The following is an 18,648-nucleotide window of genomic DNA, read 5'->3' on the forward strand; positions in this document are numbered from 1 at the left end:
TTATAAAATGATTAATCCAAAAGTTCTCTTTTCTTTTGTGTTAGCTTTAAAGTTCAGGAAATTGAGCATTGATAGACATAAGTCTGAAGAGTATTGATTGTTCAATGATCGTTATAAAAAATATAATGTTTTAATAACAGTGCAGGATTTTTTCCAGAATGGTCATTGGAATTGAAATTCCTCCTGCCACTTATGTGGATACTATTTTTCTCTATTTCAGCTGTTGTTTAGTCCATAGAAAAAGTAACTTTATCCACAACAGCATTATTGACTCGACCAAATTTGCATACCCATAGAAAAAAAATGTAGAAAATCGTTTTTCCCCTGAATAGGTTTCTAACCCTAGTCTAATATTTGAGTACATTAACCAGTATTTTACAGGTTTATTTTCTCATGTGTATAAAGTAATTTTGGTGCATTCTAGATTAACCCTAATAGCAGCTAAAATTTTTCTTTTTGACGTTACATGGTGCGTAGCGTTTTTAAAAAGTGCTTTTTATCGGTTTTCGTTATTTAAAAGCCCTTAAAGGACTTTTTTCATGGGGTGTTTTTAAAAAGTGCTTAATTTTTCCCTTTCGAAAATGAGATTTTTTCCACGTTACCATGTTGATTTTCGCCATATATTATGCAAAAGAGTGCTTTTCACATTGTTCTATTCAACGTTTTCACAATTCATTTCGGCCTACCGTCGGTTCATAGCGTATCAAAGCGCCAATCATTTTACATGTTTGATGAAATATTTGCGAGTCCGTATGTGCATCTACTGAGCTTGGTTTGGTGAGATTATTGCACTCTCATGTGCAACTCTACTGAATTTTGCAAGATATTCTCAATTCCAAGCTCCATTTTCCACACTCTGATATCGTACCGAAAAATCTCTCGATCTTTTTCTAATGGCTAGTATAATCTACAAAAGAGTTTTTTGTCAGAATCTAGTTAATTTTATCATGATCATGTCAAGTCTGACAATTATTTTGCATTTTATTGGTGCATTGCTTAAAAATATTTTTTGAGTACTTAAAAGGTGCTTATTTTTTGTTAAAAGATTTGGCTATGCACCTTGTGTTAGTTCTGATTTATAGCCAGCTATAGCATAATAACCAGACAACAGTATAATTTGCTTACATTATACACCATTAAGTAACGGAAAGGACTATTTGTTTACATAAAAATTTCACAATAACGTAGCACGCTGAAAATGGCCTGCAAAGTTGCTATTGCAACTTGGCATCTAAACTGTCGTAAATATTAATAAAAATATGAGAAGAAAAGGTGAGTTGTTGATCTAGTTCACAGCCTTTGCTTAAGTACCGTATTGTAACCATTTTTTTTGTTTAAGGCAATGCGTTTAATATTTCAGGAAATGCAATTTCCTAAGAATTTATACTAATGATAACTTATTACTAATAGTTAAATAATACTAATTAATACTAATAGTTAAAGGTAAGTTTTGAAGTAAATATTTTTTTTCTTTTGTTAATCTTTTTCTCTTAGTGAAAGTTCAAGTATCCCAGTCAAATATTTTCTGACTTCAAATAGGTATTGATTTTTAAAAGTCTTATATTTTTCTTTTCAATTGTAAGAAATGAGAAAAAATAGACGTGATCATATAAATCATCATGTTGAAATTATTTGAACTTTTAAATAGGAAATTATCTATGAAATATATTTCCAGTGAATGTAGACTTAAAAAAATAATTATAAAGGTGGTTTTAAGGTCTTTTCTTTATTATTATTATTACCGAATTTTTAAGAAATTTCATTTCAATTAAAAACGCGTTATTTATTTAGGTGAGGAAATAGCATTTAATAAGAAGTTGATTACTTTTCTGATTCTTCAATAGATTTTAGATATGGCATCATATAAATTAGATTTCACTAAATTTGTCCAATATATTACTAATATTACTAGTCCTGCAGTGAAGTGATCGTTAAGACACTGTTCCCAGCAGATCACCGAAGTCAAGCATCACTGTCTGCGGGTGGGTGACCACTTGGATCAGTCTGCGTAGGGAGGGTGTGCGGTATTGGTCATCGTTAAACTGTTCTACCGTAAAGTGCTCGACTTCGCGTGCAGGTCGTCGGGCTACCGAAGTGGGGGTGCCATTCTCTCTGCAGAGGATCAAAATTGTGATGGCATATCTTCGGATCATCCACAGGGTTGTTTCCCATACCGTCGCCAATAGACCATTGTGCAGCTCTAGTGCGACGTAAATGAACTACAACAGCAACTAATGGTGCTAAAGACATTTTTATACATTGTCAGACGAATTTATTTTCAGATGCTCACTAATTATTAACTCACTGATATAATTTCCCCCCTAATTAAAATTGACCAAAGTGCTTATTTTTTTAGATATAGGAGCTAAATATAGATTGAATGCTGTACCTTCTACTCCAGACCGAACTCAAGTGTCGAAGGGATCAAGACAGTGAGGGAAAATTCTAAATATGCTTTTAATTCTCTTTATTAAATTTTCACATATAAACTGATGATGGATATTTACACTCTATATAGCAGTATCTTGCGATTCGTGTGAAAATACAAAGGCGCCACTTAATCATAATTCGAGATATAAAGCGTACGGTATTTTAGATTTTCTTCAAATTTTTCTGACAAAATTATGCCAATACAATACTGCCATCATCTGCTTTTGATAGATATATTTAAATAATATACAGTTGCCTGTTTTTAGATTTTTGATCATAATAATTTTTTGTTGTTGTTATTAACACGTTGAATGCCATGGGGGTCACTGCAGACCGGCACTGAATTTGTTCGTAGCACCACGGGGGTCACCGGTGACCGTCGAAGTTAAGATTATTAAAAACACTTAATTCGAGTAAATTTTTAATACTTTTAATTTTTTTAATATTATTATCGTTACCAAAATGGTTTGAAGAAATTAATGCAATACATACTGAAAAAATCATTTTGGCTAGACGGGCACTCATATTCGGGTGACAGTAAAGTTTCTGATCGGGCCGCGCGACGCTTATTTAACTACTTGCGAGGGACATTCGTATGGATTTGATTTGATTTGATTTGTTCATTTACGTCACACTAGAACTGCACAATGGGCTATTGGCGACGGTCTGGGAAACATCCCTGAGGATGATCCGAAGACATGCCATCACAATTTTGATTCTCCGGAGAGGGGATGGCACCCCCGCTTCGGTAGCCCGACGACCTGCACGTGAAGTCTAGCACTTTACATAGAACAGTTTAACGAGGACCAATACCGCACCCCTCGGTCCCTACGCAGACTGATCCAAATGGTCACCCATCCGCACACTGACCGCAGCCAGTGATGCTTGACTTCGGTGATCTGCTGAGAACCGTGTGTATTTGAAAAGATACTTCCCAGAAAGTAACAAAAATATTGAATTGTTATAAAAGTAATACAAAAATGATTTATTAAGAAAATATTTGTGAAAAAAGGCTTTCTTGTTTACTGCTATTTGACTCGCTAAGAAATAAGTTTTCCATTTTTCTTTTCGAAATTCCACTGAATTAGGGTAAAGATTTTAAGTTATACTCCTCTTTACTCGACAAAGATTCAAACTGATCGGGTAAAGTGGCGAGAGGAAAAGAAAAGGACACAAATAAACAGACTTGATGCCATGGAAACAAACGCGGCAAGATATTCTTGTGACCACCAGAGATTGGCATTATTAAAATATAGGTGTTAGTACTTAGCAGAATACGCTTCGTACAGCGGTACTCATGGCCTGTAGGAGAATTCACTGTGAACATGTGCGGCAGTCAACGTGTTAAAAGAATTTTTTAACGTCACCCAAGTCTGTTTTCATCAGTTTAAACTGATAAAAGTGTAGTTTTAAATTACTTTCACAAAATCACAAATCACATCATTCTATTGCTTTAAAATTTTGTGGAAAAATTCATAGGAGTTCTAAAAGTTATCAAGCACTATTTCTCCCAATGTAATAAAGCGATCCCATTATGTTCTACTTTTTTAAAAAAATATTGCGACGTCTAATAATACTATATCATCAAAAGTTAAATGCAAAAAATATTAAGAAAATTAAAAATTTAACCTAAATTCCAAGACTTACCAGAATTCTTTTGGAGATGAACTTTATTTACAAAAATAAATCCTGGAAGATTTTTTTTTTGTTCTTTAAATTTTTTAACATTTTCTAGTTGCTGATAAATTATTGCGGTTTTATTATTTACTTCTAAATTTAGACACCGTTGTTTATTATAGGAAGAAAAAAAATCTTGTAAAAAAAAAAGTGCTATCTAAGTTCTTGAAAAAGTGAGAAATTAGAGCTTCCTGTCATAAAATGCGTCCCACTTGCTACTTTCTGAATGTTTCTGTATAGATAAACAGTTATTTTCTTAAGTTTGTGTAACTTATGCACAATAAAAGATGTAGGAAGTAAAAGGCGGATCTGTATTAAAGCGTTTTTATTGGCTTAATTTTATTTGACGTCAGAATGACAGCTAATCAGATTGATTGCTGGAGGTTTATTAGCAGTTAATATTTAAAAGAAGAAAAAAGTGAGAGAAATAAGAATGTCAATTACATAAACGATTTCAAGAAAAAAAGGCAATTTCTAAGTCGTTAAACTTGTAAACTAAGTATTAAAATACAACACATGGCATATAAAAAGAACAGTAATGAATGTTGTCTCTGCTAAAAATTTCATCCAAAATCGGTTTAGTATCCTAGATGTTTTTAAAAACTTTCCAAACACTTGAAAAAAGGTAAGTTTGTTTTTGTTGTTAAATTATTTATTTATTTTGCTTATAGTAACATATTTATTAAATTTTTATTGGTGTTCAATAAAATAAATTATATTTATGAATAGTTATATCATTCGCATATAAATGAAGCAATTTATAGTTTATGAAACCGAATAGACATAATTTGATTCTATTAATGCTCTTTTATTTTGTATTGTTTCGACACTCATTTTTAAATCAAGTTTCTTGCTAAAAAATAGTTTTTGGTAAATGTAGAAATCCTCCCCTTTGTAAAAATCGCAATTTTTAATTCCAAAAACTGCATAACTTTTTCACTTATAGAAGAATGTTGTAGTATACAGTACCGATGCGTTTGATTTTTTAATGCAAATTTCTAAAAATAGTTAAAAATGTAAAATGTTTCATTCAGTTATTATCAAGTTAAACTTTAAAAGTAAAAAAATCAATGGTCTAATCAATTTAACAAAGGATTCAACTAATTGTAAGATAGTTCGAAATCGTTACATTCTAAGCTGAGTAGGGGAAGAATGGATCATTTTATTTAAAGGTGAAGTTATATATGGGTCATTCTCACAAAAACAGTCATTTTCATGTCCCCAGTATATTTTATGTTTGTTTTACAGCTTACGAAGAAAAAATATTCAGGGAAAGTGTCCTTCAGAATGCAAGTTAACAAAAGAATAAAAATAAAATTATCAATTTTTATTTTTTATTTATTTTAGGTAATTAAAATATACCAATATTTCATTCCCTCACTTGTCCCCACTGCTGATTTAAAAAAAGAAAAAAATTGTTTCTGAAATAAAAATTTTTTTTTTACAAATTCATGTTTTTTATTTCAGAATACTGAAATATAGAATTCAGAAAATCAATTTTAAATTTAATTTCTGATAAAAATATTAACACAGCACTATTTTAAACTTTGTCCCCAGTGTTTCGCGTCATTCCCTCACAACAATGTTCTTATCACCTGCAATCTTCTTAGAATAAAAATATTTTAATAAAAACTTCAGAAGTTAACAACTGGCATCATAGAACAAAATTGCAGTATGTTTCCATCTTCAACTTAAAGAAGCTTTGCTGTGGAATAAATTTGAATGAATCAAACCAGGTAAAATTTTTTACATTTGTCATTCCCTCATGTCATTTTTTAGAGTAAAATAAAATACAACTTCATCGAGAAAGTGGATAATTATATGTTGCTTTCTTGTATGAATATAATTGTATGTGATTGACTTCAGAAATTAATTAGGCCTAACTGTTATTTTTAAATTTTATTGAATTCGTCATTCCCTCACTAGTGTATAAAGTGAGGGAATGACGCTGAAGTGAGGGAATGATTCAAGATGAGTATATTATTAAATTTTTTTTTGTTCAATCGTGCCAGCCAATTTTATTTCCCAAACCTGTAAAAACTATTAAATATATAAGACTAAATTATAATAAATATTAGATATACTTAGTATGTTATCATTTTCAAACTTTAGGTAGATGTAACTTAGATAAAAACATGTATTAAAATAAAATATCATTCCCTCACTATTAGTGTCATTCCCTCACTTTTTAAATAGTGAAAATAATTAATTTACTTATTAATTAATTTGAAAAATAAATTAAAAAATTAATAAATTAATTTATTAAATTAATTAATTTATTTATTAAATTAATTAATTAATTATTAATTATTATAAATTAATTAATTATAAATTAATTATTTAAAAAATTAATTAATTTAAATATTAAGTATAATTTATAGGATATATACTTTCTTTATAATGCCATTACATATTTCTATTAATATAAAAAGTTTCAGAGCTTTTTATTCACTTTACTTTTTCGGGATTTTATGAACTGAAAAATGACAGTTTTCGTGAGAATGACCCATATAGTTATTAAGTTTTCTTCACTCTTATTTTTAATTCGAGGAAATATGTGGACAACTGTGTTATTTAAGAGTGTTAATTTTATATTCGGAATGTTGTATTATAAGAAAATTCCATGCGTATAGAAAGTCTCAACTCGGGTATCCACCCCTCTTGTTTTTAAAAAAATTTCCTTTTACAATTTTTCAAATTTCCAGTTTTCCTTTCTCTCCATTTTGTGGGTCAAGAATCAAAATTATCGAAAGCATGGTATGTTTATTAATAATAATATAGCCGTGCAATTGACAAAACAGAGTAAGTGCTTTATGATAAATTTTGAAATAACTGGCTCGAATCTCAGTTCTTCAATATGACAGCTCAATGTCTTAACAGCTGAACCATCACGACTCTCAAACATTGTACAATTATCAAAACAATTCCTTTTTCTTTGATTGTTTTTCTCATAAACATTGAAAAAAACACGTGAAAGTTTTAAATATTTATGTATTTAATTTCTAAAAGCCTTTTCAAATAATAGATCCTGATCGCTTTCTATCTGGTAACGAATAGTAAAATATAATAATTATAATACCACTTTGTATATAAATTAGTCAAGCTGTGAATGAAATCTATCCTATCACTTAACTTTTAAAACATATTGTTTTTGGCTAATTTTTTATGCTCATTGATCAGCTGAAGTTTTGATCTGAAGAATTAGGTGATAAATTTATGTGCTAATTTGAGCCCATTTTTTTACAGCAGCTAACAGACTGTTGTAACAGCAAAATTTTTTAAAGCATATAAATTACTGAAATTTTTTTAAAAAAATATTTTTTGTAGACAGTAATGATCTCTCAAACCTTTAAAAGCTTTAAACTTCATTGATATGTATGAGAAATCTAAACATTTCTGAAGTTATAAAATGATTCCTAAAGTATTTCTTGAGATACATGAAAAAATTTGTCAGTATTAGAAGTTTTTTAAATTATTATGTTCAACCAATGTACGTCATAAAAAGTTTATTATTGTATTTATCAATCATCGATACGTCGTTACATTCTAAAAGTATAAATCTTTTGCATCCTGCCAATATCTGAATTGTCTTTATAAAGAAATTTCTTTGAGAGAAAAAAGGTAATGGTGTATTTGGTTTATATATACTATATGTATAGTGTTACGCAATGTCAATCCTTGTATATACTTTTTTTAAATCCTTGAAATAAAAAAAAATCTTTGTTAAAAATTGAAGCAAAAAAATTACACATTCGTAAATTGATTTGAGCTACAAAGAAAACAAAATCGCTCTATAAATCTACGCTTCGAGAGTCAGGATTTAATACAACAAACCTTGTTTTATTGCCAGAGGAAATTGAGACGGTATTCGAGACAATTATTTGAAACTCCCTCAAATTATAACAGGTAAAATAACTGGTTTCGATGTTTTTTATCTCTCTTCTTTAGGGCTGATTCATCAGGTTCATCATTTAGGGTAGTGATTCATCAGATTTTGATATTATCCTAGTTTTTTCATCACTTTATTATTCCCTTCCCTCTAATGCGTATACTTTTTTGACTTCATTGTTAACAAGGATTCAAATATGTATATATTTTCAAGATCGTGATTGCAGAACACCATGTATAAATAATATAATAATAATAATAATAAATGAAGTAACTGATATTTTCAAGTTAACTGGAAAATCAAATTAATCTTATTTTTTTGTATATAGCTTGATTTTTTTATTATTTATTTTGAAGCCGTTATATTAAAATTTAGCCCTAACAGTCTGTAGCTTTAACAGCAAAATTCAAGGCATCATTTTGCAGCACTATCTTCATAAATCTAAATTTGTCAGAGATCTCAAGGCAGAAAGCAAGAGATTATTCTTGTAAAACTTATCTCAATTAATATCTGTAGTGAAACTAACAAACACAAGGTATTTAAAAATTATACACAACTTTGAATTTGCTAAATGGTATTTAGAATAAATCCCTATGCTGTAAAAGCGTAAAATCACTAAAAAAAATTTCTTTAAAGTTTCGTGTGGTGTCTTGTTTTCCAATTCAGTTTTATAATTTTTATACAAAACTAGTTTAGAGATGTCTTAAGTGGAGATGGAGTGCTTAAAAATAAATAGCTTTGCTTAAGAGAAGGCACGGGTGTAAAGGATGATCTAATCGTCGTTGAGCATTTGTAATTTTGAACCTTATCCAGAAGACAAGGGAACTCTTGGATCAAGAATTGGAAGATATTTGCTTTCGTGGAGGACTTTTTGATAGAACTTACCCTCATTTGCTTTACACGTAGAGAAAATCGTGAAAATTACCCACGGTTAGCCTGACGGCATGGGGACTCTAACCCATAATTCGTTTATTATTGTCCCGAAGTGGACTGATTGTTAAAACACGTTTCCCGGCAGATTATTGGCTGCGGTCAGTGTTAGGGTGGGTGACCTCTTCGATTAGCTTGCGAAGGGTTCGAGGATGTGCTGTATTGGTCCTCGCTAAACTGTTTAACCGTAAAGTACTCAACTTCCCACGCAGGTCGTAGGACTACCAAAGTAGGGGTGTCATCCCCTCTGCGGGGGATCAAAAATTGTGAAGTCATGTCTACGAATCATCCTCAGCGAGGTTTCCCAGACCGTCCCCAATAGCCCATTGTGCAGCTCTAGCGTGACGTAATTGAACTACAACAACAACAACCGTCTATCACTGAGGATGTTTTACGTCAGCACTGTAGTCGGTGCGAGCCAAGTGCGGAATTCGAATCAACCAACCATCGCTGGGATTCAAACCCGGTTTACCTCATTGGGAAGCGAACACTCTATCCCCTGAACCATCGTGACTCAAATTATGATGACGATAATTGTTGTTGTTGTTGTTACTTTACGTCGCACTAGAGCTGCACAATGGGCTATTGGCGACGGTCTGGGAAACATCCCGGAGGATGATCCGAAGACATGCCATCTCAATTTTGATCCTCTGCGGAAGGGATGGCACCCCCGCTTCGGTAGCCCGACGACCTGCGCGCGAAGTCGAGCACGATGACGATAATCAGAAGAAGAAAAAATTATCAATGAAAAGGATGAATATACAAATGGTAATATTGAAATAAAATCTTTTCACTTCAAAGTGGCAGAAGCCCTCCAGAATGTGCTGATTAATTAATCAGCAGATTCTGGTGGGTTTCTACTACCATACCTTGTAGCTTCTTTAGACGAATTAGAATCCGCACTCCTCCCAATTTGCAAATGAAATTCATGCTTTTCTAAGAATGCAAAATTTGACTAAGTATAACTCATTTTCGAAAAAAGAAATTTCTCGTTTTTCCCTAAATATCACAGATAATTTTCTTTTAAATCCATGTTTGCTTTTTTTTAACTTTCATTTGTTTATTTTTTAGAAAAAATGACAACGTCACCTGTATCTATCATAGCATCGTGTATTATCCTAACAATCATTACAAGCATAGAAGCTGGGCCACTACCAAACCTATCATCAAACAGTCATTCGAACAACAACGAATCTAACCAGGCACCCATCTTGATTTCCATCTCATCCATGGAACTAAACAATCCGACGGCTGTAGCGCTGCTGTACGACAGAATTCGAAAAATTGCATATGGTGCATCTGCCTCTGAAGAAGACAGATCTTCGCGTCTGTTTCATGAAGTGGATTCAAGAGGATTTGACGAAGATATCTTTGACGAAGGATTCGGAGAGTGGCATCCAATGAGATTTTAGAAATGGGATGATAGTATTCTTCTTCTTGGCACTGCAAACTGCACGCCAAGATTGGCCCAACGAGTTTTTTTCATCGAAGTCCTGTCAGATACTTGTTTGTTCCAATTAGTTATTTTCAATGTTTTTAAATCTTTTTCAATGTCATCAAGCCATCTGAGTGGAGGCCATATGACAGTATTACTACACAATAATTTATTAAAATTGCCATAATAAATGTGACTTATGTGTTAAGTTATCGCGAATAAATTATTTATTTTTTTAATGTATGTTGTATTATTGTATATATATTTGTATATTTAATGTATTAATATATTTCTCCATCATTATTTCTATAATGAAATGGTCGGAACTAAAATTTTATAAACTTTTTAGAAGGAGGGGAAACATTTGAAGCTTAACCAGCTTTTCAGAAAAAATATTTTTCTAATTGTTTTTCTTCTTAAATCTTCGAATATACATTTTTTTGATAGTTTATAATTTTTTTCTTCATATTTTTATATTATTATTTCTATTTAAGTTATAAACTACGCTTTTTATTTGTGATTTTTATAAAGTGAAATACGATTACCTATTGACTACCTATTTGAGGATGGTTTGACCATATTGAAGATTAAGCATATACCTTTATACGAATATAGAATCACTAAAGATATAAACGTTACAAGTAATAATTAGGTGTAAAAAATTTCTAATAGTTTTTTGCTGATAAAAAATAAGAAATTTGAATTGAAATTGCGACATGAATTTAGTTTATATCGGCAAAAGAAGAGTGCACTTTAACAGGAGAGGAACCTTGAAAAGGTAAGTTCAGGTACACCTAGAGTGAGCTATGAAGTTTTAAATGCTGAAAAAAATTTTCAAATTATCAAAATGCGAACAAATTATGATAGGATTATTTAGGCTGCTGTTGTTGTTCATTTACGTCACACTAGAGCTGCACAATGGGCTATTGGCGACGGTGTGGGAAACATCCCTGAGGATGATCCGAAGACATGACATCACAATTTTGATCCTCTTCAGAGGAGATGGCTCCCCCGCTTCGGTAGCCCGACGACCTGCACGCGAAGTCGAGCACTTTACGGTAGCACAGTTTAACGAGGACCCATACCGCACACCCTCGGTCCCTACGCAGACTAATTCAAGTGGGCACCCACCCGCACACTGACCGCAGCCAGTGATGCTTGACTTCGGTGATCTGCTGGGAATCTTCTTAACGATCAGTTTAACGTGTCTTAACAATCAGTCCACTGTGGGACTGGGATTACTTAGAATTATGCTATGCAAGAGTTCTGTAATAGTTTATTTGCATTTTTGTATTTTGAAAACATTTTTTGAATATTTGAAAATCTATTGTTTTCTCAAGGTTTACCTGACCTCAACTTCTCTAAACTTAAAATTTTAATTTACCAATGGAGATGAAGCTGAATTTGCGAATTGCTCTCTTATTCTTTGTCTGAACTATCAAAAGAAAGTTCCATTACTATTTTCTTTTTCGTTTATTTCTTGGTCTTAGCCATATAAATTTTTCCTTAATATTTCTTTATTTCATTATTATTTTCTCTTTGACGAGAAGAGTGATTAGTATTATACGATGCTCAAACTTTTGCTCAAACCTTAACAAACAATTTCTAGAATAAAAAATAAGTATACTAGCTTTCATTATCAATTTTAGTACATAAAAAATTTATCTTTTGTCTATATACGTTGATGACAGATGATAGAGATAAAAGAATTTGCAAATGATATTGTACACGTGATTTCTCATTAATTTTACTTGCAAATCGCTGAAAGAAAAAAAGGACAACGAGAATTTCTGTTTAAGAGGACGCCATGCCACGAGAGAAACTTTTCTTCGAAAAGTTTTTCTCATCGTATGGCGTCCTCTTAAGGAAGAATACCGCTGTGAACTTTTCGAGCAGTCTTTTATCATTTATTTATTTTCTTTGAGATAATTCATACGCAAGAACATTTTCCGAAAACTATGACGTATTTTTGAGATAAGTCTTCCCGAACTTAAAAGTTTTTTCAACTCTCGAGGTCGGTAACAACAATTTTCATTCAATTTGATTAAAACTTTTCTAAATATTACTCATGGGGGAATATATGCTCAGTCGTTTAATGACGTTGATTTTGTTTTCGTTGTCTATATAAAGTTTTTGGTTACCTAAATGAAAACCCAACTTTTAAAGGAACAACTTATATAATAGATTCAATAAATTTAATTCAATTTTTGGTTGTATTTCGAAAATACAGTATTTTTTTAATTTCTTTTTTAAGAAATCCTATATGTAGTTAAAACTACATAAATGACAAGAACAGTGAAATATATAGCGATGTACAACTTTTGTTCTAATGATCAGATTTCGCGTATTAACTTTTTGAGACACCGGAGTCCCTTTCATATGTATATTTTTTCTGCCTCTTTAATCACAAGCGAAAATATATTTCGGTATTTTTTAATCATAAAAAAAAGCCTAATAGTTACTAAAAAAGTACGTTGAATTATCATTATTATATTTTTTCTGCCTCTTTAATCACAAGCAAAAATATATTTCGGTATTTTTTAATCATAAAAAACAGCCTAATAGTTACTAAAAAAGTACGTTGAATTATCATTATTATATTTTTTCTGCCTCTTTAATCACAAGCAAAAATATATTTCGGTATTTTTTAATCATAAAAAACAGCCTAATAGTTACTAAAAAAGTACGTTGAATTATCATTATTATATTTTTTCTGCCTCTTTAATCACAAGCAAAAATATATTTCGGTATTTTTTAATCATAAAAAACAGCCTAATAGTTACTAAAAAAGTACGTTGAATTATCATTATTATATTTTTTCTGCCTCTTTAATCACAAGCAAAAATATATTTCGGTATTTTTTAATCATAAAAAACAGCCTAATAGTTACTAAAAAAGTACGTTGAATTATCATTATTATATTTTTTCTGCCTCTTTAATCACAAGCAAAAATATATTTCGGTATTTTTTAATCATAAAAAACAGCCTAATAGTTACTAAAAAAGTACGTTGAATTATCATTATTATATTTTTTCTGCCTCTTTAATCACAAGCAAAAATATATTTCGGTATTTTTTAATCATAAAAAACAGCCTAATATGTAGTTACTAAAAAAGTACGTTGAATTATCATTATTATATTTTTTCTGCCTCTTTAATCACAAGCAAAAATATATTTCGGTATTTTTTAATCATAAAAAAACAGCCTAATAGTTACTAAAAAAATACGTTGAATTATCATTATTATATTTTTACTAAAATATAAAATAAAAATTGTACTTTTTAAAAAAAAAAAACTTTTTTACAGTCATATTCAAAAATATATCAACAATTCATTTTGCAAATTTAAGTGATGAATAACTGTTTTCCCTTAAATCTAAATAAGTGCAAATTTTGAAAAATTATTATTTGGAAGTGAGCCGTGCTGGGAGGATTTTACCTTTAAGGCCGAAACCGACACCGGGATTTCATGCTGTATTTCATAATTATCAGTTATTACAATGTAAATTGAATATCCCCCCCCCCTTATTTTGACCTAAATAATAAAAAAAGTATGAAAAACCTGTTTAATAAAAATTCTGCGTCAATTATCAATCTTAATGATTTGAAAGAGTGATCTTAAATAAATTTATATCGCTTAATGTTAGTCACTTTTTGCGTATCTTGCTGTACCCCGGGAACGTTTTAAGATAATCCTATTAGCGAAGCTTAAAGACAAAATTAATCTAGCTTTACTAGATTTAAGAAAATCCTTAAGTCTATTAGCGAAGTTTTAAGCGAAAAGTAAATACAGAAAAGTATGGTTGTAAATTGTAGTTCATTTACGTTGCACTAGAGCTGCACAATGGGCTATTGGCGACTATCTGGGAAACATCCCTCAGGATGATTCGAAGACATGCCATCACAATTTTGATTCCTCTGCAGAGGGGATGGCACCCCCGCTTCGGTAGCCCGACGACCTGTACGCGAAGTCGTGCACTTTACGGTAGAGCAGTTTAACGAGAACCAATACCACACACCCTCAGTCCTTACGCAGACTGATCCTAGTGGTCACCCATCCGCACACGCAGTCAGTGATGCTTGACTTCGGTGATCTGCTGGGAACCGTATCTTAATGATTAGTCCACTGCGGGACACAGAAAAGCATGGACTAGAGACATAATAAACTATAATCTGAGTAAAACTTTTTAAATTAATTTCAAGCTCTTAGACAAAGTATTTTCTGCCTCTGAAAACGCTACTGATAATGGGTAAGTTGAGTGGACATATTCAGAAATCACTGGCACCCTGAGTGCATCATCCGTAAAATTCATTTCATCGTAAAATCCTTTTTTTTTTTTACCGTAAAATTTTATACCGGAATTTTTACAGTAATATTTATTTAAAAAATTGTAGTTACGTGTTTTTACAGTAAATATTATTGCAAAAATCATGAATTATCAGATTTTTTGTTTGTATTTTACAGTAAAAAGTATTGTCATCCTAATTGTCGGTATTATCGTAATTTTATCCGGAATTTTTTACTATATGGAATCACTAAAGCATGATTAAAAAGTACCATCCAACCTGATACCCACCTTTTAGTATGGGTAACTGAACCCCGGACAAAGATTCAACCCATCACACCGAATAGGCAGCTAATGCAACAAGTAACAGTACATCGAAATATACGAAGAAAGACCTTTTATAAAAATGCACAGGCAAAAACCGATATTTTCTTAGCGTTGACCCCATGACCAGCAGATCAGGTCCATGAGCTCGTTCACTCTAAGAAAGTCTATCACCAACCGGAGAGCTTGAACTAGGCCCTGCCTGGTAAGTCCCAGACAAGATAAAATGTGGTCAGGGGAGGCTTGGGCAGCAGAACACTTAGTGCAGATTCGAAGTGTTTATAACCATCGTTATAAGTCATTGATGGCGGAGGTCCACTGAGGAAACGAGTTATGGCAGTTTGTTCTCGTCTATTGCTGTCCCGAGCCAAGGAGCCCCCTGGGCACCTACCATGAATGTACCGGTGGGCTAAAGTCTGTAGGCACCGGAGCTAAGTCAGTCTTCTACCGCTGGTGCTCCAGGTCTTTGATCATGGAAGCTGCCCCTTACCCCATCCATGAATTGTTGTTTCTTAGCGTGAAACTCAGTAATTGTATGCGCTTAAAAAAGAGCTTCCGTTGAGTATGAAGATAGTAATAAAAGTCGACATGTTTCGAGCACTCAAATACAGGCGCTCATTTTTAAGACTTGTCAGACGTCAATGAGGTAAAAAGAAAGCGATTTGAAACAGAAAACGTAAAGTTGACAAAATATTATTAAAATAAAGGTGAAAAGCAAAACTTGGAAAAACGGCGATAGCCGAGAGTGAAGCAGAAAAAAATAAAAGTTAAAAACAGAGCAGGAAAAAACGTAATAGCCGAGAAGGCAATTATGTATTTTTTCACTTCAGTCTCTTGTGCTTATTCATTAAGTGAAGTTACTCATTAAGGTGTAGCTTTTACAGCGTGTGGTTCTTTCTTAATAAAAGCTAAAAGTGCGAAAATATTGATCTGAAATAAATGTTGAAAGTAAGTTCTCTATAAAGTAAGCATACTAATAAAAGTAAAAAATATTAAAAAAAGACTGAAACTAAAGTTCTTTATTTTCTTTAAAAGAAATCAAATATATTATGACAAATTTTTGATTTTAATTTGGTTTGGTATTATCAAAATCATGTGTATTGGTATATATCCATTCTAAATAGTGGGTGACTCTTGTGTAGACTCCAGGAAACCCAGGCTCTGCACATCTGTAACCGAATGAAACGATACCAATCACAGTCCAACGATCATTACTCAATGGAATCATTAGTGGACCCCCAGAATCACTCTAAATTAAACAAAAAGTAATAAATAAATAACTTTTTAGAACTTTTAAAAATTATTCATTTATAAAATAAATTTAATTTCGATATTGCACAAATGTTTAGTTCCGAGCAGCTAAAAATGTGTTACTTTTAATTCAAAAATATCACATTCGGGTTTTGTGTCATCATTATTTTTATATGTTTTTTCTAACAGGTCTTTCTTTACCTTTAAAGTTCAATACTGTCCATAAAAAGCATGCAAATATCACCATTTTTTAAAATATGAGTCATATTTTAAAGTATTCGTCTATTTGTGTGCACCATCAATTTTTTTGAGAAGAGCAATAAGAACTATATTTACCCAAAAGGCATTATACTTGTTACATTAAAAATTCCTCAAATAATAGCGTACTCTAATACTCATAAATGAAAGTAAGCAGACAGAGCTATATAATCTAAAAGAAAAACTAATATTTATGCATATTAATTGAAATATATTTGTAGTTTAATACAAGAACATCATAAATTAAGGAAAAATCACAAAAATGACATTAAGTCAAAAGTAACGCAGAGATTTATAATGAAACTTGCACACAATATAGTGCACAGAATAATGTATAAAATAACGTATTTAGTATTAACCAGGCAATTATGGCGTTACAGAAACTAGTATAGGTATAAAATGAACAAATCAGATGCGTCAGTTTTGGAATAGATAAAGTACCTTCAGTATGGAGTGTAATCACCTCTTGCTGTAATACAGCGATGCGTGATGCTTTCAATTAATTAAGCGGTCTCCCAGTTAAGTTGAAAGTGCTAACTATTGTTTTTACGAAGCAGTTGCAAACAGGGCAGAAGTCTGAGGAGGAGGATTGCGAGCAGCTACACGTCTTTTCAAAGCATCTTACGTGCTCGATTGGATTCAAGTCCGTTATAGCCCTATAGCACGAAATCATTAGGTATTACACCAGCGTAAAAGTGCACATAAATATCAATGATTTCATCTCTATACACTTGAGCATTCACGGTTCCATGTGGAAAGGCATGCAGGTCAATGCGTCCACCCAAAGAGGTATCATCTTACACACAGACAATGCCTTCTTAGTATGCTTCTCTTTCACAGATGTTTGATGGATATTACAGAGTTCCAAACTCTCTCCAAATCAAACAGTACCTACTACCCTTTGGAGACTAACCCTGGATTCATCTATGAAGGGAACAGCCGTCCAGTAGACATGTTGCTGCGCCAACCTCAAACGTTCCCTTCTATGGTGTGACGAGAATGGAATGCAAATGGCTGATCGCTTGGAGAACAAGCCACGTTCGTGAAGCCTCTTACACACAGTAGACGTTGATACCAATTTTCCGGTGGCTGTACTAAGAAAGGATTTGAGCTGATTTGGTTTTATTCCTTCGTGCACGTAACAATAAAAATCTGCCATCGGTGCTCGTCGTAGCATTTGAACGTACTTGGCTGAACCCTCTGCGTGCCAAACCTATTGTTGAAATTGTTGTCAAAGTCTATGAACCACAGAAGGACTCAAATTTAGCCGTCTGGTCAGTTTTTATCTGAGCTGATTTTGTCCTGCCTTTAGTCTCCCTATGAATCTCGATCGCAGTTTCGTAAAGGGGGGAGGGAATGATCAGAAACACATCGAAATTTGCAGGCTTCCGATCAAACTTACAAATATATGCTCATTACAAATGACATCATTTCATTGCAATGTCACTAATTTACGTATTGTAGTTTTAACTAGAAACTCTTATTTGACGACATATACTCGTAATTTCATTTTATTTGGCATACTTTTGGGTGAGTTATTGCTATTTGGTAACTTAATATATGACAAACAGTGTAATATCAATCTTTCGCTAAAAATGTTGTGATTGGATTTCAATTTTTACAACACACAACTACTCTTAAGAACACAAAAATACTTATTGCAATACATTTTCATAAACATAAATTAACTTTTGTTCTTGCCAGAAGATTTAGATATTAGGTTTCTATTACCTTGCACGAGTCTTTTCCACCCTCTTTGAGGCCAGCACATAACACATGAGTTGAACCTCTGGCCAAAAAAGCTGCGCTCTTTATTCGGGAATAGGCTAGGGCGCAGTCGTCTGTCGACACTATAGGCACGGTAACTTCGAGTAGATTCTCTTGATGTTCTCCGCCTATAAGAGATACAATATTAATTTTATTTTTCTTATTCATGAAAAATATTAATGCATATAATAAGGATTTTTTATTTTAAAAATTACTTAAAAATATTAATGCATATAATAAGGATTTTTTACTTTAAAAATTACTTTAATCGTAGCCTAGAAGGGACAGTGTGCAAAATAAAAAAAGCGAATACCTTAATAACTTTTTGATCTAAATGATCGGAGTTTTCCTTATCAGGACTCAAGCTTAATACTTTGACGCAGAATTATATTAAACATGTTT

General features: G+C 32.0%; 1 protein-coding gene across 1 annotated transcript in view; it reads right to left on the reverse strand.

Moving 5' to 3' along the window:
* Positions 1-15,974: 15,974 nt before the first annotated feature.
* LOC107456435 (ovochymase-1) overlaps positions 15,975-18,648 on the reverse strand; it is a 35,459-nt gene continuing 32,785 nt past the window's right edge. The window contains exons 16-17 of the mRNA XM_071181760.1: positions 18,211-18,374; positions 15,975-16,219 (exon numbers count right to left, since the gene is read on the reverse strand). Of these exons, the coding sequence (XP_071037861.1) occupies positions 16,037-16,219; positions 18,211-18,374 (347 nt within the window). The 3' untranslated portion in view covers positions 15,975-16,036. The remainder of the gene's footprint in view (positions 16,220-18,210; positions 18,375-18,648) is intronic.

Source organism: Parasteatoda tepidariorum, chromosome 6 (assembly GCF_043381705.1).
Source record: "Parasteatoda tepidariorum isolate YZ-2023 chromosome 6, CAS_Ptep_4.0, whole genome shotgun sequence".
Classification (NCBI taxonomy): domain Eukaryota; kingdom Metazoa; phylum Arthropoda; class Arachnida; order Araneae; family Theridiidae; genus Parasteatoda; species Parasteatoda tepidariorum.